The 14,492-nt window shown below is 47.2% G+C and overlaps 1 protein-coding gene across 1 annotated transcript in view; it reads right to left on the reverse strand.

The window, feature by feature from the left end:
* Positions 1-371: 371 nt before the first annotated feature.
* plcb4b (phospholipase C, beta 4b) overlaps positions 372-14,492 on the reverse strand; it is a 73,359-nt gene continuing 59,238 nt past the window's right edge. The window contains exons 25-38 of the mRNA XM_084484245.1: positions 12,751-12,938; positions 11,880-12,084; positions 10,174-10,262; positions 9,722-9,878; positions 8,952-9,004; positions 8,615-8,680; positions 8,048-8,163; positions 7,854-7,929; positions 7,322-7,497; positions 6,933-7,034; positions 6,727-6,784; positions 6,058-6,144; positions 5,227-5,263; positions 372-3,122 (exon numbers count right to left, since the gene is read on the reverse strand). Coding sequence (XP_084340371.1) covers positions 3,037-3,122; positions 5,227-5,263; positions 6,058-6,144; positions 6,727-6,784; positions 6,933-7,034; positions 7,322-7,497; positions 7,854-7,929; positions 8,048-8,163; positions 8,615-8,680; positions 8,952-9,004; positions 9,722-9,878; positions 10,174-10,262; positions 11,880-12,084; positions 12,751-12,938 — 1,496 coding nt within the window. The 3' untranslated portion in view covers positions 372-3,036. The remainder of the gene's footprint in view (positions 3,123-5,226; positions 5,264-6,057; positions 6,145-6,726; positions 6,785-6,932; positions 7,035-7,321; positions 7,498-7,853; positions 7,930-8,047; positions 8,164-8,614; positions 8,681-8,951; positions 9,005-9,721; positions 9,879-10,173; positions 10,263-11,879; positions 12,085-12,750; positions 12,939-14,492) is intronic.

Below are 14,492 nucleotides of genomic sequence, written 5' to 3' on the forward strand. Positions count from 1 at the left end.
ATACTTGCATTGGGTAGCTGTTCTCAGTCTGTCTATGTACACTGTATCTGTCTCTATCAAATAAACCATAAATAAATATATATCTTTACCTCCTTTTCTCCAAAATATATTCTTGCCATTTTTCTATACCTTCTTTTTCCCAAAATATATCTTCTTTCCCATTTTAAGAAACTTCTGTGGCCATTCAGGTAGATATTTCTGAGTTTACGATGTGCCGAAAACACATACCTCTAGTCATTATTAGGTAGCCTCCTTCTCTCTGTAATCCTCAGGTACACAGAAGGGACCACAGCGATGGGACTCACACTCTTTACACCTGGATATTTTATTAGTACACATACTATAAAACAGTATTAAAGGAGCCAGAGAACAACAATATTTCCATTTCTAGAAGTCGAACAGTACAATATAAATACAAAATAACACGCACAGAATGGTCCGTTGACAGGCTACACTTACGATAGAAAACAAAGAAAAACAGGAGATATAAATTGAGGAAATCAAAATCCGCAACTTTATGCAAAAATAATCTGCTATGTTCACCAACTAGAGAGCGAAAGGTAACATATAGTTGAAACACACCAGAAACATTCAACTAGTGCAAAAAGCCTCTAACAAACATACATAAATCGTCTTAAACTACACATTATACCTAATATATATTATATGTATATTTATATTTATAATATATATAAATATATTCATATAAATAACCCCTTTAATTTGGCATGTATGTTTCGCAAAATAATTTAAACCTCCTAACAGACAATGAGTGGCACATCTGAAAGCAATGGAATAACATTTTAAAAGCACTTCATTATTTTTCTTCACTAGATATGTGGTGAACACATTAAAGTGTGGTTGGTTGGGGAGGGGCCGGGGTGAGAATAAAGTAAAAATAAAGACAAAGAAAAGTGAGGACTGTGTAGCAATATATAAAATAACCCGCTGTCTTTCCCAGTACCCATTTGAACCCTTCTATCCCCATGCCCTGTAACGACAGATCTGTTCAACACATTTTGGTCAAAAAGTAAAAGTAAAGTACATGGTACATTCCAGAATTTACAGTACAATGGTATCTTTGCCTAATCCCCTTTGTTGTGCTACAGCAGAATTAAACGCCAGAATAAAAATAACCTTAAAAGAGGAAAAATATCTAAAATAACTTCTACCCCCTTGAACCGTATACCTTTATCATCATCATCATTATGACAAACCACGATGAACATGGAATCTCGCTACAGTACCATCAATTTTAGTCTCATGGCAAAAACCTTCGTCACTGACTGCCGACGTCCACGATCATCACCATGGCAACGTTGTCGTTTCGTCAACGTCGTTTCCCGCACGCAGTACCGAGCTTCTGTGACTACTGCCTGGCAAAAGTTCTTCAAAAACTAAACCGACCGATAAAATACACAAAAACCAAAAAAAACAAACAGAGAAGCAACGTTTGTCGTTCACAATCGGAAAAACATTGTCGCTGGCGTGCTCCGGAAACAGGGGCCGTAGGAGTGGGGGGGTGGTGGTTGCCATGGCGGCTATACAATGTCATGGTCACGCCGTCGCCCGCTGTACTTTGCAGCGGTTCGAAACAACGCTGGAGTTGGTGAATCCGAACCCTGAGTGAAAACCTCAAACTAAGTCACCCCTCGGTGAGCTCCATTTTAACTTTAACTTCCCAACGATAGCATTTTGAAGTGGGCGTCAGCGAATGAACCGATAGAAAAAGAATAACAATAGTAAAATTATACGTAGCTATACAGAAGTATCTTGCAGTGTAGTGACTAGGTGATACTAAGGCTTTCCCGCTCCACAATACAGTGATTCTCTTTGTTTACATTCTTATTAAAATACAGAAAACAAACTTACAGTAGTAGGCCAGTACATGTTCCCCCTCCCCGTATCGGTGAAGCCGGCCTACACCACATCAAAAAGTGCCCAGGACAGAACCGGTGTGTTAGCATACAGAATATTTCACATACTTGTCTCTTTATAGTTTGTGCCGACTTGAAATTAAAACGCTATACATATTATTTTCTTTCCTTTCCACATTAGCCTGTGGAACTGTGTTGCAGTTTTTTGTGTTTATCGGGTACCGATAACAAAAGAAGACAAAAGATAAACCAAAAAGTGAACTGATATCTGTTACATCCCACAAGAAAGCAATCCTGTTTGTGCCCTGTGTGTGTGTGTGTGTGTGTGTGTGAGTGTGTATGTGTTAGCTTGTGTGTGTGTGTGTGTGTGTGTGTGTGTGAGTACAGGTTTAAGTGCATGGTTGGTTCTGTGTCCACCACTAGCAGCAGGTTTGTGTCTGGACCAAGACAGAGTAAAACAACTAAAGTACAGGAGAGCCTAAACTGGTCAAAAGGGACAAGTGTGTGCGCGTGTGCCTCTTTGGATCTCACATACTATGTGTTCGGTCCTTGATTTCAGTGACTAAACACGCCATATGCCGATCCAAAGAACACCAGCAGTGTGGCTCGAAGATATTAAGGGGTGGCTCCACGTTTCGCAAAAAACACCTCACGGAAAAGTAGACCCCGAACGCAGCCATCGAACGCTATTGCTCAAGGCTGGACAGCCATCAGCCGCATCAGACGCAAGCTGTTGCGTCCTGGAGGTTCGGTTGGTTTATTCTCCAAAGCTACTGGGTGGCTCTCCAGATTGGGGCGGGGCCAAAACAGCTGGATAATGAAGGGGCGTGTGTGTTTCGATATGTGCGGCTGCGATGAACACAGGGGACCGTGAGATTTTGTGTTGTTTCGCGTGTATCTCGCGGCGGCGTACGTTTGCTACCTCAAGGGCGGTGGCCGCTAGCTGTCGGGTTTATGGCACAGAAATACGAAAAGGGTGTGTGGACCAGTGTGTGATGGGTATGGTGGAGGACGCATGCATCTGCGTGTGCATCTGTGTTTGTGTGTTTGTGTGTGTGTGTGTGTGTGTGTGTGTGTCCCTCGCTTTCTTTCTCTCTCTCTCTCTCTCTCTCTCTCTCTCTCTCTCTCTCTCTCTCACTCTCTCTCTCTCAAGTGTCTCTTAGTCTTGGACGCTCACACCACTGTTGCTGGTCGGCGATGGTCCATCTCCTCCTCCAACTTCACCATCTGCTGCATGTCCTTGGCCTGGTGGGGACGGGCAAACACACCGTTAGGCACACACACACACACACGCACAGGCACACACTCTGTCTGTTTTGTCTTGGTTTCCCTGTCACATCGTACACACGACACATTCACACACAAGCATGCAGAAGCAAATCGATTCTTCAGTTTAGGTGTTAACATTTCTGCCTCCATCTTAAATCGTGGCTGATCTCTTCCAAAAACACAAATGTTGACAATGCTCTGATATTTCAAACAGCAATTTTGATTTGAAATCACCCTCAGAGGAATGCTTTAAGTATTTGACCGGTTCTTAAGACCCCAGGTTAATGGCTGACGTTGTCTTTGACGAGATTGTAAATCAGCCATGGCGCAGGCGTGTACTGAAACATCATCGACATCCATTATGTTCCCAACGAGCTGCCATAGCTATCTTGGTTCAGCCGACACGAGTTGGTGCATACAAACTGCCCTGGCTAGTGTCGTTTTCTCCAATGGGGCCCACAAGCTAAACAAATCCACAAGTTTTGATTTACACGAATGCTCACGGACTAAAGAGACTGAGGCGGGCATTTTGAATTCTCTGTGAAGATGGTTGCTTCGTTTCGTTCGTTTGTGGGCGACTATCGGACTATCGGAGGAAACTACCTCGCCAGAGCATTTCATAGGCGCTTACCTGGGACTGAGAAAAAATATACAGCAGTGGGAGCTGCTAAACCGCTAAGCTATCCCCATTGCTAATGAACGGACATGAGTGAGAGGGACAGCGTATGTGTTTTGGCCACTTGTAGCATCCCCTGTTAGTGGCGGAAGCTAACAGCGGCGGCTCTTTCTGCCGAGTAGCGGCCTCTGAGTCACGCGGACTAATGACTTGGCACTGCAGAAGAAGCCCGCAAGGGGGAAAGCTTCTTCGTGATAACAGACGAATGTGATCACAAACACTTGTCTCCCCATCGTTTTTCAGTTGATGAGTCATACACCAACAGATAAGAACGGCATCTCGACTAAAAGTATTATGAATATATATTTTTGAATGTGTATATATCTATGAAGGTGAAAATTTTTTAATGTTCCCTTATTAAAAATGCCCCTAATACTAAAACTTTCATCTCAATTATTTCCTTGAGTTTAAGTCTTAAAGCTATGGGGGGCAATTTGGAGGAACCAGCCAGAGTTAGCTAGATTATAAAAATATCCAACCAGAAGATAATTCTACCCCCCGTCAAAGCCATTCCTCCAAATCCTGTGGCTCATTTCATTCGGGCCGAATGAAATGATTGGATGAACTCATTACAGGGTTGCAACAGCCACAGATACAGATTCTCTTTCGAGATTTTGTCAGTGCATTTGATTTATTTATTGTTGTCGGCATGTAAAGAGAATTTCAACAAATATTACCAAAGATCATTTTTAAATACATTGCCTAGCCTAGCTTTAATGTGATATCTACTTGTTGCTATGCATAGTTTCGAACAAACAACCATTAAGCAGATCAGGACCATTACAACACAATATTCATTTCTCATATTCATTCATACTTCATGCCATTCATATCTATGACAGTGCAATCCAGATTGTGATACAATCTTGTGTAAGAAATTACAAATTATATCACAACAAGACAAAAGGGATTGTGCAAAAATAACAACAAAGAAACATATTATTTTTTACTAAAGACATAAGTTTTATAGAAGGAATATTAACCTCTACCTCCTCAGTGGAGTTAGAAGAAACTACAATGTAGGCTACAGAGTAGCAAGCTAGTTTGCTAAAGTTGTACTCTTGACAGTCAAAATTAGTCTAATTAGGCTAAAAGGGTCACAGCTTTATCATCAGAAACCATACTAATTATGAACCATCGCTAAGAATTATTAACACTAACAGCAGAGAAACCAGTTAAGTGCTCTGAGAGGCTTAACCTACGATAGCTAAAATAAAACTCACGCCACCATTACATTCACAAACACGATTATTTAAAGACGTGACGTGAGCATAAACTAGCATCTTTGTTATAGAGAAGTGACTACAGGGAAAAGAACAGTGTGACATTTTGTGATGTGAACGCGGCCGTGGGGAGCAGGAGGAGGAGTGACGTGTGAGTGTTGCGTGGCATGGAGAGTCCTACCTTGAACCTGTTTGTTTGCATGGTGTGATTTCAAAAGCTGTGTCGAGGGAAGCAAATCATAGCAAAAAACAAATGAATGTGTGCACACGCGTGGCAGACACACACACGCAGAGACAGGCATGAGATGACAATGTGAAATATACAACAACAAAGAGTCACGCGTCTTACACTGGGTCAATGCCCTTGGAAATAAATACCGGAGTGGACTACTTTTATGTCCACCCATGTCAACAGTGTATCACATTCATTGCTACATTTCCATTTAGGGCATTTAGCAGACGCTTTTTATCCAAAGCGACTTACAATGAGTAGATTTGTCAGAGGAAAGAGAAACAACAATATATTGCTCTCGTTACAGTAAATATGTTCATAGAAACAAGTGCCAAGCACCAACAATTGCTAGGTTAACCCATTCTCTAGCTCACATAGCTAGGATAAGATGCTAATAGTACTATTTTTAAGTGCCAGGACGTACAACATACAATAAGTGTGTACATAAAGTGCCGGGACATACAACATACAATAAGTGCGTAAGAGGGGTGTTTTTAACGGAGTAAGGGAGGAGGCTACGCAGAGTCCAGGTGAACTCTGAACAAGTGAGTCACTGAATATTGAACAAGTAAAAACCCACCAAGAAAACCCTCCAGACATGGATTTAAATCACAGTCTGAGATCTAAGACCCCGCAGTCTTCTGTCCTCTCCTTTGAAACAAAAGGGGGAGATGGTACGATAACGATATCTTATAGCGCAGTCCGGACCGCGTGCGGCTGGGCTCTCCACCACGGGGTGCGCCGGCTGCCCTGGTTTGTCCTTGCGTCTCGGCTCCTTACCTGCTCGTTGAACTTGTCCAGTTTGTCCACCTGCTCCCTCTGGTTCTTCTCCAGCTGTTCCATCTCCTTCTGCTGCTTCATGGCCAGCTGACGGAGACGAGGTGAACCGGGTGGCAGTGCCGGGGAAGAGCGCCACGGTTAGATGACTCGGTATACACGTGTGAGCGCCTGAGTGCTGTGCTACAAAGCTGGCTGTGTGATAGTTATTGCCTTACTTTGGTAAGCCTCAAAACCATCTCTAACGTCAGACATTGTAAATCCTTGTGAAAGTTTGGCCGCAAGTCTGTTGAACAAGTATTTAGCACAAGATATATTTTAACTGGCCAGATGTTTCCCAGAAGATACAATAGTACTGCCCTACATATACAGACTGTATTTTTGGTGTGCATGATGTTACTAGGCGTTGATTCAGCCTCTGAATCAACATGTAGTTCTATCGCTACAAGGTGTGTTTAGGATTCGCTTACATTCCCTTTATATGCGGAAATAGGTCATGAGGATTTGTAAGGGCAATCGCCATGTCAAAGCAACATAGTAGATAAAAACATTCACGTATTATAAATATTATAAAATACAAACTACATTTTTATATTAAATATCATGTATTATTTCATATCTAATTATACCCACAAAAAATAAAAACGCCCCAATAAACAATGAGTAACAAACCCTTTTTCTCTCATCCAGGAACTTCTTTGTGTTGCTGCTGTTCAGCTCCCTCACTCTCCTGATGGAAAGGAGAGTGAAAGCTAAGTGTTAGCATCGAATTCAAATCAACTGAATTGAATTCAGCACTATAAAGACAGAGAGAGAGAGATTGGTTAGAGAGAGAGAGAGAGAGAGAGAGAGAGAGAGAGAGAGAGAGAGGGGCCCACCTTTCTCTCTCGGCTTTGTTTTTGATGCTCTTGTCCTGGCTGATGGCTTTACTGTTCTCCATGGACATCTTGGCCTGGTTCGCTCGCATCTCTTTGCTCTGCCTGTTACCGGGATACCGGGTTACCGTTAGATCAATATCCAATTGTAGGAGTTAGTAGTAGACACACACACACACACACACACACACACACACACACACACACACACACACGCACACACACCCACCCCCACACACACACACGCACACACACACACACCCCCACCCCCACAAGCCCACAAGCCCTTTTACCTAAAGTTTTGCCGCGTCCCCATATGCACTGAGGTTTGGAATCACTCTCTCTCATCACCCTCCCTCCCTCCCCCCCCCGCCCCGGGTGCCGTTCCGTACCGCTCGTGGACGACCTTGAGCTGAGCGGTCTGCTGCTCCTGCACGGTGGCCAGCAGCTTCTTGAGGTGCTCGCACTGCTGGCCCACGTGGGCGTCCCTCATCTCCTGCGCCTCGCTGCTGTGGCCGCTGGTCAGCTCGGACCACTCCTTGGTGTGCTGCGCCGTGATGTCCTTCACCTGCATGTGGACACACACACGCAGACATACACATGCACATGCACACAAACACACACACACACACACACACACAGACATGCACACATGTGGACACACAGACACAGACACACACACACACACACACTCAAACAGAGACACAGAGGCACAGATGCACACACACACACACACACACACACACACACACACACACACACACACACACACACACACACACACACACACACACACACACACAGACACACACACACACACACTAGTTAGTCCTCCGCAGTCATTTCAACCGCTGCCATCGCGGCAGGCTGGTCAGTTCACGCATGAGGCGTTCGCATTAGCGTTAGCATTAGCATCACCATCACCTTAGCTTTGTGGTCTGAAGTTAACGTCTGGACCTTATCCTCGGTCTCCTTCTTCAGCTCCTGGCAGTTGTTTTCCCTGTACAGACATGAGTCATGCTATGAGTCAGGGTAACCGACATTGGAATAATGGGCTTGTATTCCGTGTGCACTATGCTGGGCTGTCGTATTCCGTGGAACATGTTATCTTCCGTTACCCTCGTTTCTTGATGGCTTTGTCCAGGAGTTTCTCTAGCGTCGTCTTGTCCTTCTCGTGCTGGGACACCATTTTGTCCACCTGGGTGCAGTGGGACTTCTGCATGACATTCTGATCCTAAAGTACACATCAATCACCGTTAATCAGGCATTTAAACGTCATTTAGTTGTTTATTCACCAGGGCCAGCTGTACTTGACTCATTGATCAGCTGTACAATAGTAGGGAAATTACAGCATGGGAAGGTCTGTTGTGAATACTAATACTTCTACTTAATACTATATACTATCTGACCTACATATCATACATATCATTATGAGTAATGATTGTTAGTCAGCATTAACAATTAAGAATTATAACACTTTTTTTCCCTTATAAGCCATGGTGAAAGATAGTCAGTTACCACAGCAGCAGAATATATCGCTAATACCTCCATATTTGAAACCTCTTCGAGTGCCTTTTTTTAACTTAATGGTGAGCCTTGTCTTGTTTTGTGTTGTGTCTTTGTATTATTGTATTATGTTATAAGCCTGAAGCTATGTTCCTTTCCGGGTCATTCCAGCCACCCACCTTCACGTGTTTCTTCTTTAAAGAGCTGAGCTCCTTCTGTTGCTTCTTCATCAGCTTCACGTACGTCTGCACACACAGAAAACAGAAAACACAGAAAAAAAGAACGCTGAAACCAATGAATGAAATGTAGTAGTCGCAAAATAACATTCTGGATGTCCTAATTCTAAACTATAAATACAGGCTTAAGATACGCTGAGCTAACTATGAAAGAACAGGGTTGTATATCGTTGGTCTATGAACTTGCCTGTAACACAAGGACATTGCATCACTAAGGTCACCGGCCTAAATGCTACGCTAAACGCTGTTTAACGTCCACCGTCAGAGCGGCCACACCCACCTTCATCTGTTTCAAGTCGTCGATGCTGACGTTAGGCACCAGCGCGGCTGTATCTGGAAGAGGGGAACGATGACACAGAGGTTGGCCCGTTGTTGGAGTGTGAGTGTGTGCTCGCGTGCGTGCGTGTGTGTGTGTGTGTGTGTGTTCATATGTGTGTGTGTGTGTGTGTGCGTGCGTGCGTGCATGCGTGTGTGTGTGTGTTCATATGTGTGTGTGTGTGTGTGTGTGTGTGTGTGCGTGCGTGTGTGTGTTCATATGTGTGTTCATATGTGTGTGTGTGTGTGTGTGTGTGTGTGTGTGTACCTCTCCTGGACTCGGCCCTGTTGTTCTCTGTGTGTGTGTTTGTTTGTGTGTGTTTGTGTGTTCATATGTGTGTGTGTTCATATGTGTGTGTGTTCATATGTGTGTGTGTGTGTGTGTAACTCTCCTGGACTCAGCTGTGTTGTGTGTATGTGTGTGTGTGTGTGTGTGTGTGTGTGCTCATATGTCTGTGTGTGTGTGTGTGTACCTCTCAGCGCATGGCAGTGTGGATCTGTGTGTGTTCATGTGTCTGTCTGTTTATATGTGTGTGTGTTTGTGAGTATGTGTGTGTGTGTGTTCAGATGTGTGTGTGTGTGTGTGTGTGTTTGTGAGTATGTGTGTGTTCATATGTGTGTGTGTGTGTGTTCATGTGTGTGTGTTCATATGTGTGTGTGTGTGCTCATATGTGTGTGTGTGTGTGTGTGTGTTCATATGTGTGTGTGTGTGTGTGTTCATATGTGTGTGTGTACCTCTCCGGGCCTCGGCCGTGTTGTTCTGCGCGGCGGTGGACGTCTGGGCCATGTCGGAGCTGGCCTGGGGGCTGACGCTGGCCTTCACCGTGTCCCCCTTGCCCTTCCCCTTCTTGTCGTTCTTGGAGCTGCCGCTGGGGACGTCGGCGATGTCGTTCTGTGCCCACACAGCCACACGGGCGCCCCCCTCGTCAGACACGCGTCGGGTTATATGAGCCGCACAGCCCTTCCTCGTGAGGACTAGCGCTTTGTTAGCGCCAAGTCGAGCACCAACTGAGCCCCACTTTGTTTTTGCTAAGCCCACTGAATGATGCTCATTGCGATAGAGGGGGGAATGCACCAATAATAAGTAAGTAAATGTAAGAAAGTCAAAGTAAAAATAGCCCCCCCAAAAAATGTATGAACATGATATTAGTGTGTGTGTGTGCGCGTGCGTGCGTGTGTCCCCATACCGTATCAATGCCCAGGGCCTTCATCTGGTCCGCTCTCTTCTCGGCGATGGTCAGGAACTTCTTGGGGTCCGACAGGGCGTCCACGATGGCTGGGGAGACAGAGAACAGAACACAGCGGGCTCGGGGGTTAGCCAGGTGTCCTGCAGCGCTCAGGGAGAGCCTCACAGAGCTTGGGGGTTTCATGTCCCAACAACGAGTGAGAGCTGAACTAGGGTTAGTAGTAACTAGTGCGGAGAGATTCAATACATACAGCCGCACACACACACGAAAACACACACACACACACACACACACACACACACAAAGTGCGAACACACACACACACACACACACACACACACACACACAAAACCACACACACACACAAAGTGCGAACACACACACACACACACACACACACACACACACTCACACACACACAGGCAGACACACAATCACACATTGATATTCATACTGAAGATTACATGTTGGATGTCTTTAAAAACACATTACATTTTGCATGAGTATGGCTGTGTGTGTGTGTGTGTGTGTGTGTGTGTGTGTGTGTACACACACATACACAGAAAACACAATGCTAGTAGGGTCGGTAATGACTGTTTGCACTGTGGCCCTTGGCTGTGTTTAACGACAGCGGTCCCAGCGACTCCCTCTGCCTCCCCATGTCCCTGCCTGCCTGTCTGTCTGTCTACCTCCCTCTGCCTCCCCATGTCCCTGCCTGCCTGTCTGTCTGTCTACCTCCCTCTGCCTCCCCATGTCCCTGCCTGTCTGTCTGTCTGTCTGTCTTCACCCCGTTGGCCGCCATCATCATCTGCTCCGTGCCATTACTCTAAATGTGCACACCGGCGGCTAAGAGGCCCTCACCACGGGACGGGGGACGGGGGAGGGGGGAGGGGGGTGGGGGGAGTAGGGACGGGGGGACGGGGGAGGGGAGAGGAGGGGGAGGGAGAGGGAGACGAGTTTGAATAGGAACAAAGATGATATAAAGAGGAGGGCCTGGAGACGGAGCCCTGCCGTGCACCTCGCGTCGTTTGAGGATCCCTGAAGGACCAGACCTCCACACGCCGAGCACCACGACACACCGCCCGCTTGGGGGTCAGGTGGTGTACGCTGTGCGCTCCACAGATTGTGTGAGGGAGGGACAATGGTAAAGGTCGAGGATAGGATGGAGGATGGGCGAAGGTTTGCTTATGGCGGCTGATGCAGACCTGATCTACCGCAAGAGGCGAAAAAAACACAAAACAGGCATGCAGGAACGCACACACACACACACACACCACACACACACACACACCATCACTTCCACCTCAGCGTACAGAACACTATCATCACCGTCATCATCATCATCATCCTCCTTTTCATCACCTTCATCTCCATCATCCTCATCCTCATTATCATCATCATCATCCTCCTCATCATCATCTTCCTCCTCCTCCTCACCACCTTCATGACCATCATCATCATCATCACCACCATCCTCACCGTCCTCATCATCATCATCATCATCACCGTCCTCATCATCCTCTTCATCACCATCATCATCATTATCATCCTCATCCTCCTCATCACCATCATCACCATCATCACCTTCATCATCATCACCGTCCTCCTCAACATCATCACCACCACCACCCCATGACGCTGCTCCCAACCCCCTCCGACTCCCCCCCCCCTCCGACTCCCTCCCTCTCTCTCTCTCTCCCCCTTACCCCCGAAGCCGTCGGGCACGTAGGTGCGGAGGATGATCTGGCAGAAGATGGTGGGCAGGGAGAGCGGCTTGTTGCCCTCGTTCCTCAGGGAGATGTGGCGGTAGCCCGCCTGCAGGCCGTCCAGGGGCAGGATCCGCTGGCCAATCAGCTTGTTGTTGTCGTCGTAGACGGCGAAGCGCAGCACCGCCAGGTCGGGCAGGATCACCTGGAGGGGAGGGAGAGAGAGGGAGGGAGGGGGAGAGGGAGGGAGGGAGGAGGGAGGGAGAGGGGAGAGAGGGAGGAAGAAGGGGGATGGATGGGGGAGAAAGAGAGGAAGGGTAGAGGAGAGAGATGCAGGAAGGCAGAGAGTGGAAGGGAGAAAAAGAGAGAGGGAGAGAGATGGAGAAAGAGAGGGAGGTAGAGAGAGTTATTGAAAGAAAGAGAGCAAGGGAGGGGAAGAAGGAGGGAGAGAGGTTTAAAGAGGGAGCCACACGTAGAAAGAGCGCAAGGGAGAGGGAGAGAGAGAGAGAAAAGAGTAAGGGAGAAAGAAAAAGTGACCAGGGATGATAGAGAAGCCATAGAGTCAAGAGATAGAGAGCCAAGAGTGAGAGGGAAAGTGAGAGAGTGATACAGAACACAGATAGACGGAAAGGTGAAAGAGAAACAGTGTGCCATAAAAGACAGAGGGAAGGTAGGAGAAAAGAGAGGAAGGAACAAAAAAAACCATTTCAATGTCAGCCATCAGCCTCACAGCAGGGAATTGTGGGTAATTTGACTACGCTCATTGCAGTGCCATAAAGCTGAATTACAGCGGCTTTCCGGTCGGCACAGTTTGTAAAAGGAATAAAAGACGTTTCATCATCCGTCCTATCTTAAAAAAGATAAGACGCACAGAGTCATCAGTAGGAAGGTCAGAAGAGAGAGAGTCGGCGGGGGACACAATCTGGGGGGACACGATCTGGGGGGACACGATATGGGGGGACGAGACCTGGGGGGACACGATCTGGGGGGACACGACCTGGGCGGACGCAATGATCTGGAGGGACGCGACCTGGGGGGACATGATCTGGGGGATGCGATCTTGGGGGACACGACAAGGGGGGACACGACCTGGGGGGACGCAATGATCTGGGGGGACACGACTTGGGGAGAAGCGATCTCGGGGGAACGCACACAGAAAGACACCACGCACAGCAGGGGCTGATAAAAGCCGCACTCACACCCACCTATCTCACTACTGACAAGGCCGTCGCCAAACCCTAACGCACAGCCGCACCGCAGAGCATCTCTGCTCTCTCTGCACGCTGGCTTTGAGGGTGTAGGTTGTGTGTTTATGTGTGTGTGTGTGTGTGTGTGTGTGTGTGTGTTTGTGTGTGTGTATTTGTTTGTATAGTGTGGGTGAGCAAACATATGTGTATGTCTGAATGTATGTGCATGTATGTGTGTGTGTCACTGTGTGTGTCAGTGTATGTGTGTGTGTGTGTGTGTGTGTGTGTGTGTGCCTGTGTGTTTGTGCGAGTGTGTGTGCATTCGTGTGTACCGTGCTTCCGTGCCAGTGTCTGTGTGTGGTGTGTGTTTGTATTTCGTATGCACATTGCGTACATTGCAAGCGGGAATGTGCGTGTGTTTGTACACAATTTTTTCGTCCGTATCCCTGTGTGTGTGTGTGTGTGTGTGTGTATGTTTATGTGTGTGTATGCGTATGTGCGTGTGTGTGTGTATGCGTATGTGCGTGTGTGTGCGTGTGTGTGTGTGTGTATATGCATGAGTGTGTGCGCATGTGCGTGTGCGTGCGTGTGTGTGTGTGAGTGCCTGCAAAGAGGCGAGGCAGTGAGTGTTGGCCTTGAAGTGTGTGAGGAGATAAGCGATGAGGGGAGAGGAGAGCAGAGCAGGTGATTAATACCTCAGGAGGAGGAGCAGAGGTGGGAGATTAGGGTGGGTGTGTGTGTGTGTGTGTGTGTGTGTGTGGGGGGGGTGGCGTCGAGGCTCCCTCCACACGCGACGATGCGAGTCATGCGAGAGACAGCTGGGTGTGCGTTGCGGGGCAGCTGAGCTGCATGCATGTCTGAACCGCGTGGTGGTTCATGTGTGTGTGTGTGTGTGTGTGTGTGTGTGTGTGTGTGTGTGTGTGTGTGTGTGCGCCTCTTGCGTGTTTGTGTGTGAAACAGAGGTAGGAGCGAGATAGGGCGAGTGAGAGAGAGATCGGGAGGGAGAGAGATAGAGGGGAGAGGAGACAAGAGAGAAACAGAGAGAGAGAGAGAGAGAGAGAGAGAATGAGCGAACGAGGGAGAGAGCGAGAGCAAGAGCGTGGGAGCGCACGAGAGAGAGAGAGAGAGAGAGAGAGAGAGAGAGAGAGAGAGAGACCCCTTTGTGATGCCCCAACTTGATAATGCTGCGCCGTGTTAGAGACGTTTGTACGCATTGTGATTACGCTGCGAGAGAAATAGAAAGAGAGAGAGAGAGAGGGAGAGAGTGTATGTGTATGTGTGTGTGTGTGTGTGTGTGTTTGTGTGTGTGTTTGTGTGTGTGTCTATGCATGTGTGTGGGCGATGTGTGTGGGTGAGTCTTAGCATGTGTTTGTGTCTATGTGTGTGTGTGTGTGTGTGTGTGTGTTTGCTTGTGCACGTGCGTGCG

Source organism: Micromesistius poutassou (assembly GCF_964030765.1).
Source record: "Micromesistius poutassou genome assembly, chromosome: 19".
In the NCBI taxonomy this organism is placed as follows: Eukaryota; Metazoa; Chordata; class Actinopteri; order Gadiformes; family Gadidae; genus Micromesistius; species Micromesistius poutassou.